The following is a 14,248-nucleotide window of genomic DNA, read 5'->3' on the forward strand; positions in this document are numbered from 1 at the left end:
GGTTTTTCCCAAAATGTTTAAAAAGCAGATCACAGCCCCAGCTCATCCCACTCAACAGCCACACAAGTTGTGCCAACGGAGACGGTGGGACACTGGTGATCCAACAGGACAGACCGACCAAGGCAGTGGGAACACCCGACATCACTGCTGCCACCAAAGGGCTTTAGGAAGTGGCAGCCCAAGGTTCCCAAATTCCCAGTACTTCACCAACATCATTTTCCTGTCTGGCTCCAGCAAAGATCCTTATTTTTAAACTAGGGATTATTTTGGCTTCATCTCCAAAGATGTCTGATCTAACCGCACATCAGGATACACCCCAGGCCCAGTCATCAGGCCCTGGGTTAGCCCAGACAATCAGCAATCTGAGCTCCTCACAGAAGGCACAGCCTCAGTCAGTCCCCAAGTCTGCCAGACAAACTCCTTCCCCAGTTTTAAAGACAACCAAATCATAAATTACAGTGTACACACAGCCAACGCAGGAGGTCTTCCAGCCCTATCTCGAGACTGGAATAAAACCCACGTGTTTCCTGTAACTGGTACAGATTGAAATAATAATAATATCCCCAGGAACCTACTTCTGGCACACTTTCCATGAAAACAGCCATTAAAAAATGCACATTTCCTGTAATACTGACCTTTAAAAACCAAGAATACTGAAGACAACTTCTTTTCCCTGTAAACCATTATTTAAAGAGCATTTAACGCTCAGCAGCACATCCGAGTGTTCCATGAAGCCGACTCTAGAGCCACCTGGCTCAGACCTTCCCTGACCCTTGCCATACGTTCCTTGATTAGGTACACTCTCGTAGCAATGTTAATTGCAATTAACATAACACTGTCATTGTTCTGGAACACATTTATCCAGTGGCCTGAGGTGACCCCAGCCCACGCTGGTGATGCCCATCAGTTCTTCACACCCCAAATCCCACCCTGAGCACACAGCAGAGCAAGGCGAAGCCCTGGGGAGGTTTTACATTTCCCTCCTGCTCCTCATCTCCTGAAATCCAAAAGGAAAACAAAGCCCACCACATTTTACCATGGCTTTCAGAGAAAACAACAGCCAGTGGTGGACCCTCTCCTAGGCTGCCACATCTCTGAAACTGCCCTGATGCTGCCTCTGACAGATGGGATCCTGTCTCTATTATTCTAGTTGTAAATTGAAAAATTATTCTTATTTGGCAAGATTAGTGCCTCTGAAATACAGCTGTACGAGAATCATTACTCAGCTTCCCCAGCTGAGATGAGGTGGGATAATCAGGTTTTCACATATAAAATGAGCATGATTAAATACCTCAAGACTACTGATGAGCCCGACTCTTCTAAAATACATGTTGTGGAAGAGGGAGTAGCACCGAGAAGCATTTTTAACCCCACCTGAATGTAAAACACGCAGGTTAACATGGAGTGATTTACTGAAGCAAAATCTGAACGAGAAACGTTCGCAGAGGCAATCTTAGCCTCATGGCTTCTGCTGTAACAGGTAATTGCGACTGGCAGCAGGAGCAATGAAGGATTCCTGCACCTCGCCGCACCAGGCAGCACCTTATTAAAGCACCAGGAACTATGATAATGTATTTCTATTAAGAATTCACGCTTATTATGCAGATTCCTGTTCTCCTGACCCCTTCCGGGACGCCCTTCAATTCTTCAGTCTCCATCTCACACAAAGGATGCTACCTGGACTCCGGACATCCGTGTGGCACAAGAGTTCTAATTAATCAACAGCTGCATTTCTAAGTCAACATTTCTCAGAAATCAAATGAATGATCCCTAATGAATCACTCCCAGGCAGTCTGTGTGTGTGTGTGTGTGTGTGTGTGTGCGTATCAGTGGTCCAAGCACAGGGCATTCAAAAGCAATCTGCAGGGAGCACAGAGCTACTGCAGCTCATGGCTGCGAGCATCTGCTGCTGGTCTTTAAGAACATGCTTCCCATGAAAAAAGATAGAAAAATCAAGAAAATCTTAAAACCCAAGCATACAGTGGACAATCACTATTATTAATAATTCAAAGTCTCCTTTGTTTGTACAAACTGAATCTGACAAACAGTTGTCCTGGTTAATCAGTTTGCCTCAGCTGCCTGACAACCAGTAATTATGCTCGAATATCGCCTGGATAAAAGGATTAGAACACATTTCAGTGGTGTTACGTCTGAAACATAACAGCACCATCAGACAAAGAACACGAGGCCAGCACGGTGATGACGTGCCAAACCATCTTTGGCTGTGTGTTTTCCTATTTCTGAGCTGGTTTTGGTGTCGTGGGGTGCTGTGAAGCGAGCGTGGCCGCGAGCATGGCTCCGCTGGGCAAAGCCCACACCAAAACCAGGGCTGGGCTCCAGAACGTGGCCATGACCTGTGTCTGTGGTTGCCATCTCACTGCAGCACAAGCATAAAAAACTACAGGACCCAAAGCTCCTGGAGCAAAGCAAAGCCTGCCTCGCTTTGACGGCCACAGTTTATTTCAGCACAGGGGAAGGCAAGAAATGACAAACACCATAGGTGCAGACCTGAAAAGCTTTCCAAAGAAATTTCCTTGCAGACAAACAAGAGAAATGCAAGAAATAACATGGACATGAAGAGCGACAGGGGATAAAGAATAACCGTAAAATTTGGCTTACTTCTCTATTAAATCCAGTGTGACTCCTGGCACCAGCCTGACACTCTTCTGCATACAGAACCTGTGGGGAAGAGAATAAAACAAAACACACTAATTGACTATTTAATGACAGGGTTCTGCAGAAAGAATATGGAGGGAGGTTTCCTTATTACAGTGCTTCTGCTTTTAAAACAGTGTTTGGGTAGCAAACTTTGCCACAGCATAATAGGAATGAAGCAAAGCCCTCAGCGTTTGTCACACTCATGATTATGCGGCAATTTCCATCGTCAGGTGTCAAAACTGGGGTATTGTAACTGTCACAGTGACAAGTTTTCCAGCACGGATCAGGGGAAAAGGGCTCGCAGTCATCCCGCACGGTCCCTCGGGAGGAGCAAGACAACACGAGAGCCAAGGAGGTTTATGCCTCTGGAATAATGATCAGCGTTGGCTGGGCTTCCCTGAAGAGATCCGGCGCTGCAGGCAGGGGAGGGAGCGCGGGAGGCAGCGACAGGGATGCGGCAAGTCCAAACGCCTCCGTTGTTCAATTAAAAAAGTGCTGACTCCACTTCCTCAGCACTCCACAAGCACTGCTTCAGGAAGGCCAGCCCTGGAAACACAGGGCCCTGTTGGCACTATGCTTCCTGTGCCTAGAAAACCCCCGAACTGCCTAAAGCCAAGGGGGTGTGGGAAGACAAGTCACTGCCAGCCGCTTCCCAGTGTGTCACTCCTCCAGCACTCTGGGATGTGCATTGTGGCCCAGGCGACAGACCTGGGAAGCGACAGACCTGGGAAGGAAAACCAGCAAATTCATCTTGAGAAATGACTTCCTCAGAGGTTTCATTGCATTCCCAGCCCATTTTCCCTGTACTTCAGAAATCCACTCTGCCAGGAACACAGGAACAGAAGATCCATGGACAGCGTGGAGCAGGAGGGCCCAGCTGCCCAGGAGACTGCCCTCCTGCAGCAGGAGCCCTTGAGGTCTCAAGTGCTGGTTGGTGTCATCAGCACAAACATCGGGTGAACTATGTTAGAGCTGCACATAACCACGCCAGTAAATGCCAGGCTGAAAGAAAACCAGAAATATACGTAACAGCCCCACTGGTTCTGCTCAGGTATCACAGGAGGGTTCCAAAACTCAGTTTAGTTTCTCTAAATAAATTTGGGACCAAGGACTAGCTCAGGTAACCCTCAAAAATCTCAAGCAGAAATAAATGGGTTAAACCCCCTCCACTTTAAACGCCTGCTTTAATTGATCCAACGGAACATGAGCTGTCACAGCTTAAGTTTTTGTTTCCATGTACTTACAAGGTTGCTGCATCACCATCCTGGTGTACAAACTGCACATCTGAGCCTGAGCAGCTCCCAGACCTTTTGCTTCTTTGTGGTTTGGGGGTTTCCAGCACTCTTCAGGAGCCCTATTACTGCTCTTTAATGAGTGGGACACCATGGTTCAAAGCCATGGCGTCCTTCAGACAATTCAGACAAGCACAGCCTTCTCCCTGATGTGCTAAATCCTGAACATACAATTGCAGCTGGTTTATCTCTTAAGGGATCAAAGATAACACCAGCATATGACGCACCATTGATCCTAGCGTCCAGTATAGTTGCTTTTTGCTTTAGAGAGCATGAGATACACGGATCTGCCTGAACCGGGGCACCAAACACACACTAATTTCTGCCTCTTCCTGCAATAGCTGCATTTATGTCCCGATTAGTGCATGTCAGTCAAGATTACCAATGCAGACAGCTTATCTCTAAGCTTGTCTCACAGCTCTACGTAGTTACAACATATATTTGGAATATGTCAGCTCACAACAGCCACTACACGTGAAGATAATCACTACCAGAATTCATACACTGGGCTCCCGGAGCTGTCAGGCCATACTGAAGTCTCATGGACCACATTCAGAAGGGCACGACCAACCCGGGTTTCTCTCACCAGCACTGGCTTTTCTTTCCCTGAAATCAGACTGAAGCTGCAGCCCCATCTGATGAGGGATTTTTGTCCATCAGTTGTTTACTTACAGCACAGAGCACAAAATGGGATGTACAGAAATTTATTCAAACTTTTATTTGCCCATAAATTCAGTGTATGAAACCTCATTAGCCTGTCAGTCCAGAATGGCAAACTCAGTGCATTTCCAAAGCAATTCTGCAGGGCTCAGATCAGCCCTGCTAAAAGGGCGAGACTGAAGCAATGAGAAGTTTTAATGACCCAGATTTCCATCTCTATTTTCAGTTAACTGTCTGCTTTAGGACACCAACACAATTTGCATCAAGCACCTGGAATGCAGGAGGAGGGTCTGGCTGTGTATGGATTCTGTTAACAGCAGTAACAGTGCTCTGCAGGCAGGCACTTCTTACGGATAAAACCACAACTGTAATAATGCCAATCAACAGGGACTATAAAAGGAGCATAATCTTTATCAGAGAATAGAGGTGTGTAAGCAACACACATAGATTTGATTTGACTTCCTACTACATCATTGGATTTGAGGTAGTAGGGAATGCTGTACTATCCAGAGTTCACACGGTGTCTACCAGCACCAGTCCCTCGCAGAGCTGAGGTGAGTTTTACATCCTTGCCTAGCTGCATTTCTACAAATGCATTTCCTGTCAGACACTAACAAGACCCAGCTCTGAGTATCTCATGCTTACGCCACATGTAGCTCTGCAGGAGAACCTGCCCTGAACACCCCCTCAGCTACGTTCCCATGGAGATGAGTAACAGAAAATTCCTGAGCAGATCATACCATCAAAACAAACCCCAACCTTCCTCAGTGCGCGTGTAGAAAACCAACATCATAAAATGCCCCACAACACCCAAACCCAAAGCCCCTCTCACACAGCCACAGCATTTTCACTTCAAATATGGCCCTGCTAACCACAAGGGAAAAACAACACAATGCTTTGTTTTTACAGCAGAAGAAGGAGAAAGTAAGAGGAAAAGGATTTTAAAGCCATGAGAGAAGCACCTACCTGCCTAATGTACTTAGAGGCTTGCCGTCCCTCAGCTGAAACTCCAGGCTAGTCTCCCATAACTTCAGACTCCTGGTCCATGAAACCTGGGTCAGAAAAACCCTTTCCTCCCCAGCTCCCTCAAACCTTCCCCTGAAACTATTCCTAATGTCACTGAGGCTCTTAGCCCGGCTTTTCCACATCACCCAAGACTTCTGCCTGTGTTGACAAGCTGTGACTCTCTCCTGCGAGAAAACACCCTGCGAGCTCATGAAATCAAAACTGGGATTAAGGAATGGAACAAATCTTGTGCTGCCCCTCACACGAGCAGAAGGGATCAGTCAGAGGCACCCAGTATCTGAACCAGAACCTGCTCAAATGAACTCGCTTCGTTGGTTGCTTATTTAAGTCAGAAAGCGCGTAAGAACTGCAAATTATTCCGAGTGTCTCCAAAAGACAGCTAATAGCTCCTGAAGCTGCAGTGATGCCACTGCTTACCACTGCTGCCATGGCTATAGGCTTCCCCCTGCTTTAACCCTGCCTAGCGAATGCCCTCAAGTTTTTCATTCTCGACGACACAAAACCTTGAGAGGATGGAGTGAAGCGTGCTGGTTAGGAACGAGTCGGTGAGCTACCAGACTCCTCACACCAGCTCCCAGGCCAGCACCACGATTACTCATGATCATCTCCATTGTTGGGTAAAAATACTGCTCCTGGAAAGCTCCTGTAGCAGCCTTTGAGAACTTTCTGCCTAATTAACTTGGTCTGTCATTCCAGAGCATCTTTCTTTGCTTTATCGCTCAATTTCTTTCACTACAGCATTATTTAGTGCTACTGTATTATTTACAGCAACTGCAATATTTGGAATATGATTTGTACAAAGGACAATTTACCAAAAGTGATATTGCACTATGAACTATTTCTGCTCTCTGAAGAAGTAGATACTTAATTCCCAGAACAGTAAATCCCTTAATCTAAGCAAACCTAGATATTGAGCTGGAAACTAAAACGTAATAAGTAGAAGATCACAATATTTGCACCTTTCTAGTTCCGATTAATAAAATGCTGTCCCAAATGCATAGTTCAAATCCTGCAATTCAATATTGCAGGGAACCTTTAGGTTGGATTAACAAAGCTATCGTTTCAACAGACAAGCTACCCAAATTACACACTTGCCATCGACACTGAGGAAGATACTCACCACCTCAGAGCGATTTTGATGGGTGTAGTAAGGCATGACGTGAACAGGTCGGCCGGCAGGTCTGGGATCATGGGGAGCAGCTCGTTGGCCTCGCAGGCTGCCAGCTGGATGCAGTTCTTCATCGAGGGGGGCAAAGGCATTTGGGCGAGTGGATGGTTGGGGTTAATTGCAGCCACCTGAAGAGATCAAGGAGATGACCCACATGGTGAATCAGGAAGGTGAGGTGCTAGGCCATTTTGAAAATAACCAAGTCAAAGGTTGGTGGATCTCTGGATCCCCAGTTGTTTATGACTGCAGAAGCACCAACCATCATTTTAACTCGCACAGAATTAACAGTATTTAAAGGGCATTGACCACACACCAAACCCAGCAACGTGCAACAGCCTGAACTGTGATCACCACTTCAGAGTCTTCAGTTCACATCTGCCAGCTTGGAGTCAAGCACTGTGGAAGCAAGTTAAGCAAAACTCATCCTTCTCATGGCCCATAACCATTCACCACAGATGGCAGAAGAGCTTCAAATGGAAAAATGCAGTTCATTTGGCTGAACTAAGCAGGAATTCCTGCCATGAAGCATAAAGACAACTCTTGTCGGTAGCCAGAAGAATCCTGAACACCCTGTGTTTCTCCCCATACAGCGTTCTACTTCACTAGAGCAAAAAGGTCAAGCTGGAGAAGGGAAGAGAGAAAATTACCCTGTGTAAGCACAGAGGCTACCTTCCAACAAAAAGAGAAAAGGAAACGTGCACTGCCTCCTGCAATGCAACCATTAAAGTACCAGCAGATACAAACCTTAATGCTTTAGTAGAAGGGTTCAAGGTCCTTACCCGTACTCCTCTGGATGGAAAAATGTGTTAATTTCTGCACTAGGCACTGAATCTTACACTGAAAAATAACTCTAAAGGAAGGTCTGTGCATCTCAACATCTAGAACTGTTCTAACAAGACTTCATTTTCCAAGACTCGATTAGTTCATATTTAATGGAGCATAATCCCCTGTTTAAACTGTGAGGAGTGTCAGTGATTTATGCCAATAAATGTATTAGTAATTACATTTGCAATGTAAAACAACTTTTCGTTAGAAACTTATTCAACTTGAGCACTCTGTGAGACTGAACCACCAGTGACAACCCCTCTGTGCATCAGGTTGATTTCATTTTGTTTCGCATTTTCACCTTCACTTCAACAGCACAAAGCTCCAACAGCACTCAAATACATACCCAGATACAAGACTTGGGCAACTAAAATAAATATGTCTAGCTCACCTCAGCATTTATCTCAGCAGAAAAGACCATTAGGGCATGAAGCGAGTCTATTAACATTACCATTTAATTAGTGCTTGTATTAAAAATCGTTCCATGTTTAATAGAATAGCAAACTGAACCAGAGAGACTGGAGTGGCAGAATTATTTGCAAATTAATTTGCTTTCCACCACAGTTTTAAACACATTTTTCAGCTGTACATGGCAAAACAAGCTGAAACTTAGCCCTGCAGCACAAACAGGAGTGAAACCCTTGCAGGAGGCTGTGATCTCACCTCCAGCTCCTGCTCCCTCTGTAGTGCAAATTGCTTGAATGACTTGACAATAAGGCCGGCATTGGAGCAGTCATAGACGAAAATGGAAGGGCTGCCCATCCAGGTCTGCAGGTCATAGATGGAGAGGGGAATGTACTGAGTGTAGTTCTGGGAAAAGGAAAAACACACTCGAGTTACAGAGAGACAGAGAAGCAACAGAACTTTCATTGGTGAGATACAGAAATACACACACAAAATTCCAATTCTGGATCACAAAATAAACCCCACATTGAACATTGGGCATATTAATCAACACAAATACCAATCAACATTTGCTCCTAATGAGGACTATAAACCCAACTCCAACACAAGCTACAACCAGATTTCCCTGTGGTATTGTTGGAAAGGCTGAACTTTAAAACTCTCAAGCTCAGCGCTTTGAGCTGTGCTACAACTCCAGCAGCAGCTCAGAGTCCCATTTTAGCTCAGACTTCTGCAGGTCTGGCAAAGGCTGTAAAGCAGCTGCCTTGAACAGCAAACGCCTCGGAACTGAGAACCCCATCAATACATCAAGATTGATAATTAAGACTATGGAGCCCATCAGCAGCTCCCCCGTCTCAGCCTAATGAGATGCTTCATAATGTTATTACAGTCTTTAACTTCTGTGCAACTTCCCAAATTAGCCAATAAAATGAAACCCGACAAAGGCTCCTCCACCAACGTGAAGTGCCACCAGCTCTGCTGCTGTAAATAGGGAGTATTTTGTTCCTCATCTTCCATCAAACACCCCCAAATCACTGGGGGTAAAAGCTTCTTAAAATACAAGGGGGATCACAAATAAGAATTTAGAATTAGCAGGGCCAGACCCATGCACCAGAACTGCAAAGGGACACCACCAGATCCAGCGTGGCTGCTGCAGACCCTTCCACTCACAGGCAGAGGACAACCTGCCTGGGCTCCTGCCGCACTGAGCTGGCCAAACCTACAGCAAAAGCTGTGAAGTTCCTATTAACATACACGGGGTGATGGATGGGAACAGAACTCCCATTTCCATGCAAGAGGCTTAAAATAGCTGTAATAAAACTGGTAAACTTTAGCAAAAATCAAATTCTCAAGGACACTTATCAGCATACATAAAGACAGAAGTGCTCGTAAACCATATGTCAGATAAGGGGGAAAAGAGTAAGCCATTTCAAAACCCAGTTCTGCCCATACATAAAAGTTTTGGTTGTTGCATTAAAATTAATAGGAAAAATTGTTTATAAAAGCCAAAGTTCCAGGCGTCAGGAGCTCTGTGAATTATTGCAGGACAGAAGGATACATGAACAACTCGCCCACGGCCCAGACCTTTTAAAGGGACATCACAGGGGTTAAGCACATTCCAGTCGTTATAAGTTACATATAAAACCCTGCTCTGACATGCATAACCAGGGAGAGCTTACGGGTGTACATTGTTTTAACTTCATATTTACAGCGCGTATGGCTACAGTTAAGATTGGATTATAGCTCTGATTAATATGGTGGTATTTCCAACCAGAAGGATTTTATGTGCCAGCGTTACTGTGGGGGTCACAAATAACATGAAATTTGCTAATGATATGTAAATGAGACAGTATGAAGGAAAAAGGAGTGCTAAATAACAGCTTTCCAGCACGGCAGCTCAGGCTGATCGCTTGCTGCTTGTTCACCTCCCCTCTGCCACACTGGGCTGTGAGCAGGAGGGAGCGTGTCTGTGCTGTTTGGTCTCAGGGTTAATTCTGGGGTTTAGCAAGTTCCTGCCCTGTTCACAGAGTCCCTCTATGGCTGCTTGAAGGAACGACACAGCAAACAGCTAACCTGGAAGCTGATTTTCAACCAATCGCTTAATGAAGAACTCAAAAATACATTGAAAACAAGTAACTTGTTATTCAGATTCTGGAGAGAAGCTCCCCAGAACTTCAGCGCTGTCTGAACTCTGCTTTGACTTTTACCTTTTTGAAACTACACTGGGACTTTCCTCAGAGAACAGCAGCCAGCAAAGCTAGAAAAAAATGCACTGCTCCTTACTCATACAAGAGCACTCCCAGACACTGTAAGAGAAGCATGTTATGGCATGTTATTCACCAGTTTACAGGGACTGTCTCAACTGTCAGGACGTGACATAGCCAAGAAAGGGACATTTTCAACATAATCATTCTTTCCAAAGCATGGTGCACTTCCTCTGCCCATTTCCTATCAGAGATGAAACAACGCTTGAAGAGAATTCTCTAAAGAGATTTCTCCCCAGAAGGGTTCTGCGTTCAGCTTCTGTGCTGCCTCTTCTGAACGCCATGCAGTCCCTCAGAAATCTCAGCAAGGAGCCTTGTGGCAGTGAACCTACAGGAGTCCATCCCCAGTTCTTTCTATGTATCTTACTATCTCCCTAACCAAGAGTTCAGGAACAGTTTGTTTGCTGAGCTGCAAAGCAGAAATTAACCACCCAAAGCACTATAAACGCCGTCATGCGCTGCTTGGAGAAGCCCTGCACTCGTTGAGCTGCTGGCATTAAAAGCCAGGAAAATACAAGTGAAAACTCTTCCTGCTCCCCTTAACGCTGTCTCTGACCCCACGTTACTGCACTGATTTCTGAAGTCAGTGTTTCCTTCTGAAGAGGAAGGGTGTGAGGAAGAGGAGCGGGCGCCTCCCCACACTCCCACTCCATGCAGAGACACTCCTTGCTACCACCTTTTCTACAAAGCATGTACACAGGTCAGGTTTACATTCCAATCAAATGAATGGGGATGAGGATCAGATTATTTATTTCCTACTGTCCTCATCATCTGTCAGCAAAGATTAAACATCAAAAGGGAAAACTTGCTTCCTAGGTGAACCCTCAACAGTGAAGGTAACCAAAGGTATTTGTAGTACAGCAAGCACAGCTTGTCAAAAGCCATGAAAAATTAAACTCGAGGAAATGCTGTCATGTCTGTCTGAGGAGAGAAGGTTTTGAAAGCCTACATTAGTTTAGCTACTAGCTTGTCAAGTGCCTTATCCAAACCACACCGTATTCCTTCCCCTTTCACAGGCCTCTCCAGCAGCATCTGAACACTGTGAACTGAACAAAGTGACCAAGATGTGCTGCTGAAGTGAATCTACATGATGCTTCCTGAAGGTTTTCTCCTTTTCAATCTAAGCATCTCCAGAAGTAGAGCTAGCCATACAGTTTGTTGTCCTCAGGCAGTATCTCTAGGTGGTTTGAACAAGGGCGTTCAGAACTCAACAGACATTTGAAGCGTAAGCTTTATGGTAAGAACATAATGATCAGTCAGGGATGTCAGGCAGCAAAGCCAAGTCTCACTGTTTGCTCAGACACAACTGAGCTGGGTGCTACATCTGAAAAGCAGAGGAGGCAAGCAGCAGTAGCTGTTTTTTCAGTGTTTTGCAAATGAGCTTCAGTGCAGCTGAGAGAAGACCCTCCTGCCCTGCCGGGAGCTGAGGGACAACCTGTTTGGTCTCCCAGAACTACAGGAACAGGAAGAAACAAACAGCTCTCAGCAGGGAACCAAACAACTGTGAATGCATTTTAAACCCTGAAAACCCAGCTGTTCTCTAACAGAACACTTCAACATCGTCCCTGCAGTGAACAAGACTGGGCTGTCGAGCACTGCTTTGCAAGGACTCACCTTGTTGAAGACCCAGATCTCCCCGTTGACAGTTGGCCTGGGGACGCCATGGCCGTTGTAGTGGAAAAGCACCCGCTCCTCCTTGGCGTTCCGACGCAGAGATGTGCACAGCTTCTTAACCTCATCCACAGTCGGGTCAAGACTCTGCTTGTACCTGGCCTGGTAACATAAATGGAAGATAATAGATAAGAATGGAAGATAAGAATTTAGGTGTAAAACAAAATCTGTTAAAGATGCAGGCATCTAGTTAAGATCATAGATTCACAGAATGGGTTGGAAGGCCCTTAAAGCTCATCCAGTTCCAACCCCCTGCCACGGGCCAGGGACACCTTCCACTAGAGCAGCTTGCTCAAGATAGAAGCATGTATATGAACTGGTTACTTTGGAAAAGGAAAACACAAAACATTTACTATTGCAATATAAACATACAAATCTAAAAACATAGCTGAATAAAAGGGTGTCTGCTGCTGCTGTGGTGGTTGCACACACACAGTAACAACAGAGGTCTGAGGGAGTTCATCCCATCTCTGAACAAAAGCCGATGCTTGCTTTTGGGTAAACTTTATACTCAATGTCATCACAACTTGGGCTGTGGACACTATATTCTCCTTCCTCCCTACATAGCTCTATAAGCACATAAATCAGAGCACATTTGCTATGTTTGAAGAAGAAAAGAAACTGATAAAGAAATCCAATACTTCAAACCCATTCCTACTCATCGAAGTTCAAATGCCAATGGAGCAGCCAGTTTGTCCCACTCCAAAGTGCACTTTTTGAAGCAAGGCCAAATAATAACAAAAAGTCTCTCAAGTGTTCTTCGAAAGACAAAAGCCCATTTCTCCTTCTCCACAGCTGCAGGCAGAGGCTGAGAATCCTGAATCACAAGGGCTTAGAAAAATTCAAGTGACATGTTAAAATGAAGAGCCAAGTTTAAGAGCAGGACAACCCGTACGCACTCCTCCTCCAGCACCACCACTGAGAGCCTGTTTATAAACCACACCAAGACCTCAGAAGTTTGGGCTTTTTAGGTTTTCTTCTATGGCAGGCAAAAATCAGAACGTCTTAAATATCACAGTAACAGGGCATGAAGCACTTACCTATGAAGCTTGAAAAGCAGATACCATGCTGCTCAATTAACATACAGCATCTTGAGCCAACAGGCAAGATGGATACAACGAATGGCATCATTTACACGATTACAGCAAGGAAGAAAAGCAAGCAAAAGGAGAGAAAATATGAAGAAAGAGCCAGTGATCTGACACACTCATCCTTTTGGGGAACTTCTCCACCAAGGAAAGATAAGAGGCTTTATTCATCTTTACACGGGTGTCCCCCCACTTCTTTATCTCTCCTTTCAGTGTTGTTATGAAGAGGCTGATTTGCAAAACTGTGCACTTTAAATCCTGTCCTGCCTCTGGCATCTTTACAAGGCACCAGCACTGAGTGCCTGGTCATTTCTCAGCTCTTTTCCAAAGGAGAACATGCTCATTTGAACGCTCCTCACATCCTCGCAGCATAAATATTAAATAGAGCTGCAATTAATGGAGGTGAATTCACACTCTAAACCCAAAGCCTGCAGAGCTGAAGATCCAAACTGTAAGCCTATCCTTCCCACGTGGAGAAACACAAGGCTGAGGGAAGGAAAAGGAGAGAAGGAGAGCAGAGAGGCCAAGTCCAACCTGTCAGCTCAGGGATTTCAGGCTGAGTTTACTACATGTCGTTCATGCACACATAGGGCAGAAACAGGTATTTGAGCATCACCAGAGGAGGTGGTGTCTTCGCCCCAAAAATAGAATATCTTCAAGAGTTTTTTCATTGGCATGCAAAAAATACCAGTAGAAAAGGAGAACAACTACAGTGATTACAAGCAACGTCCAGGGCTTGCTCATCTGAGTGGGGACAGGAGTTGTGGGGGAGAGGAGGAGCTGTTTTATGAGATGCTCTGTGGGACAGGCTGCTATTTGTAATATCTGTTAAAGCAAATGAGGTCTCCTTCCAGAGAGAACTACAGAAACTGAAGGCTTTGAGAAGAACACAGAGAAACAGGACTGAAACCTTCCTAACCCATGGGCTGCCACCCTGCCCAGTCCAGAGAGCCCATCACAAGTGACCAGCCCTGTGGTGTCCAGTCACATTGAACACATGGACACCCACACAAGCTGTGGTCCAGCAGGATTCACCTATTCACCAGTTTCACCTCTCCTTTCCCAGCAGGAAGCAGCATTTTTTAAACAGTTTCAGTTCTCATACGAACATTTGGATTTTAGCATCACTAGCCTTTTGATGAATTGTGTCCTTTCGCCACTGTCCTGTACTTCCTTCCATCATCATTCACT

At 45.3% G+C, this 14,248-nt stretch overlaps 1 protein-coding gene across 4 annotated transcripts in view; it reads right to left on the reverse strand.

Annotated features, from left to right (window-relative positions):
* RPTOR (regulatory associated protein of MTOR complex 1) overlaps window positions 1-14,248 on the reverse strand; it is a 112,584-nt gene that overhangs the window by 71,229 nt on the left and 27,107 nt on the right. For all 4 annotated transcript variants that reach the window (XM_062624359.1, XM_062624358.1, XM_062624357.1 and 1 more), the window contains exons 4-7: window positions 11,913-12,071; window positions 8,293-8,439; window positions 6,757-6,932; window positions 2,620-2,679 (exon numbers count right to left, since the gene is read on the reverse strand). In XM_062624359.1, coding sequence (XP_062480343.1) covers window positions 2,620-2,679; window positions 6,757-6,932; window positions 8,293-8,439; window positions 11,913-12,071 — 542 coding nt within the window. The remainder of the gene's footprint in view (window positions 1-2,619; window positions 2,680-6,756; window positions 6,933-8,292; window positions 8,440-11,912; window positions 12,072-14,248) is intronic.

Source organism: Pezoporus occidentalis, unplaced genomic scaffold (genome assembly GCF_034315485.1).
Source record: "Pezoporus occidentalis ecotype Australia unplaced genomic scaffold, CSIRO_AGI_Poc_V1 ctg266, whole genome shotgun sequence".
Lineage (NCBI taxonomy): Eukaryota > Metazoa > Chordata > Aves > Psittaciformes > Psittacidae > Pezoporus > Pezoporus occidentalis.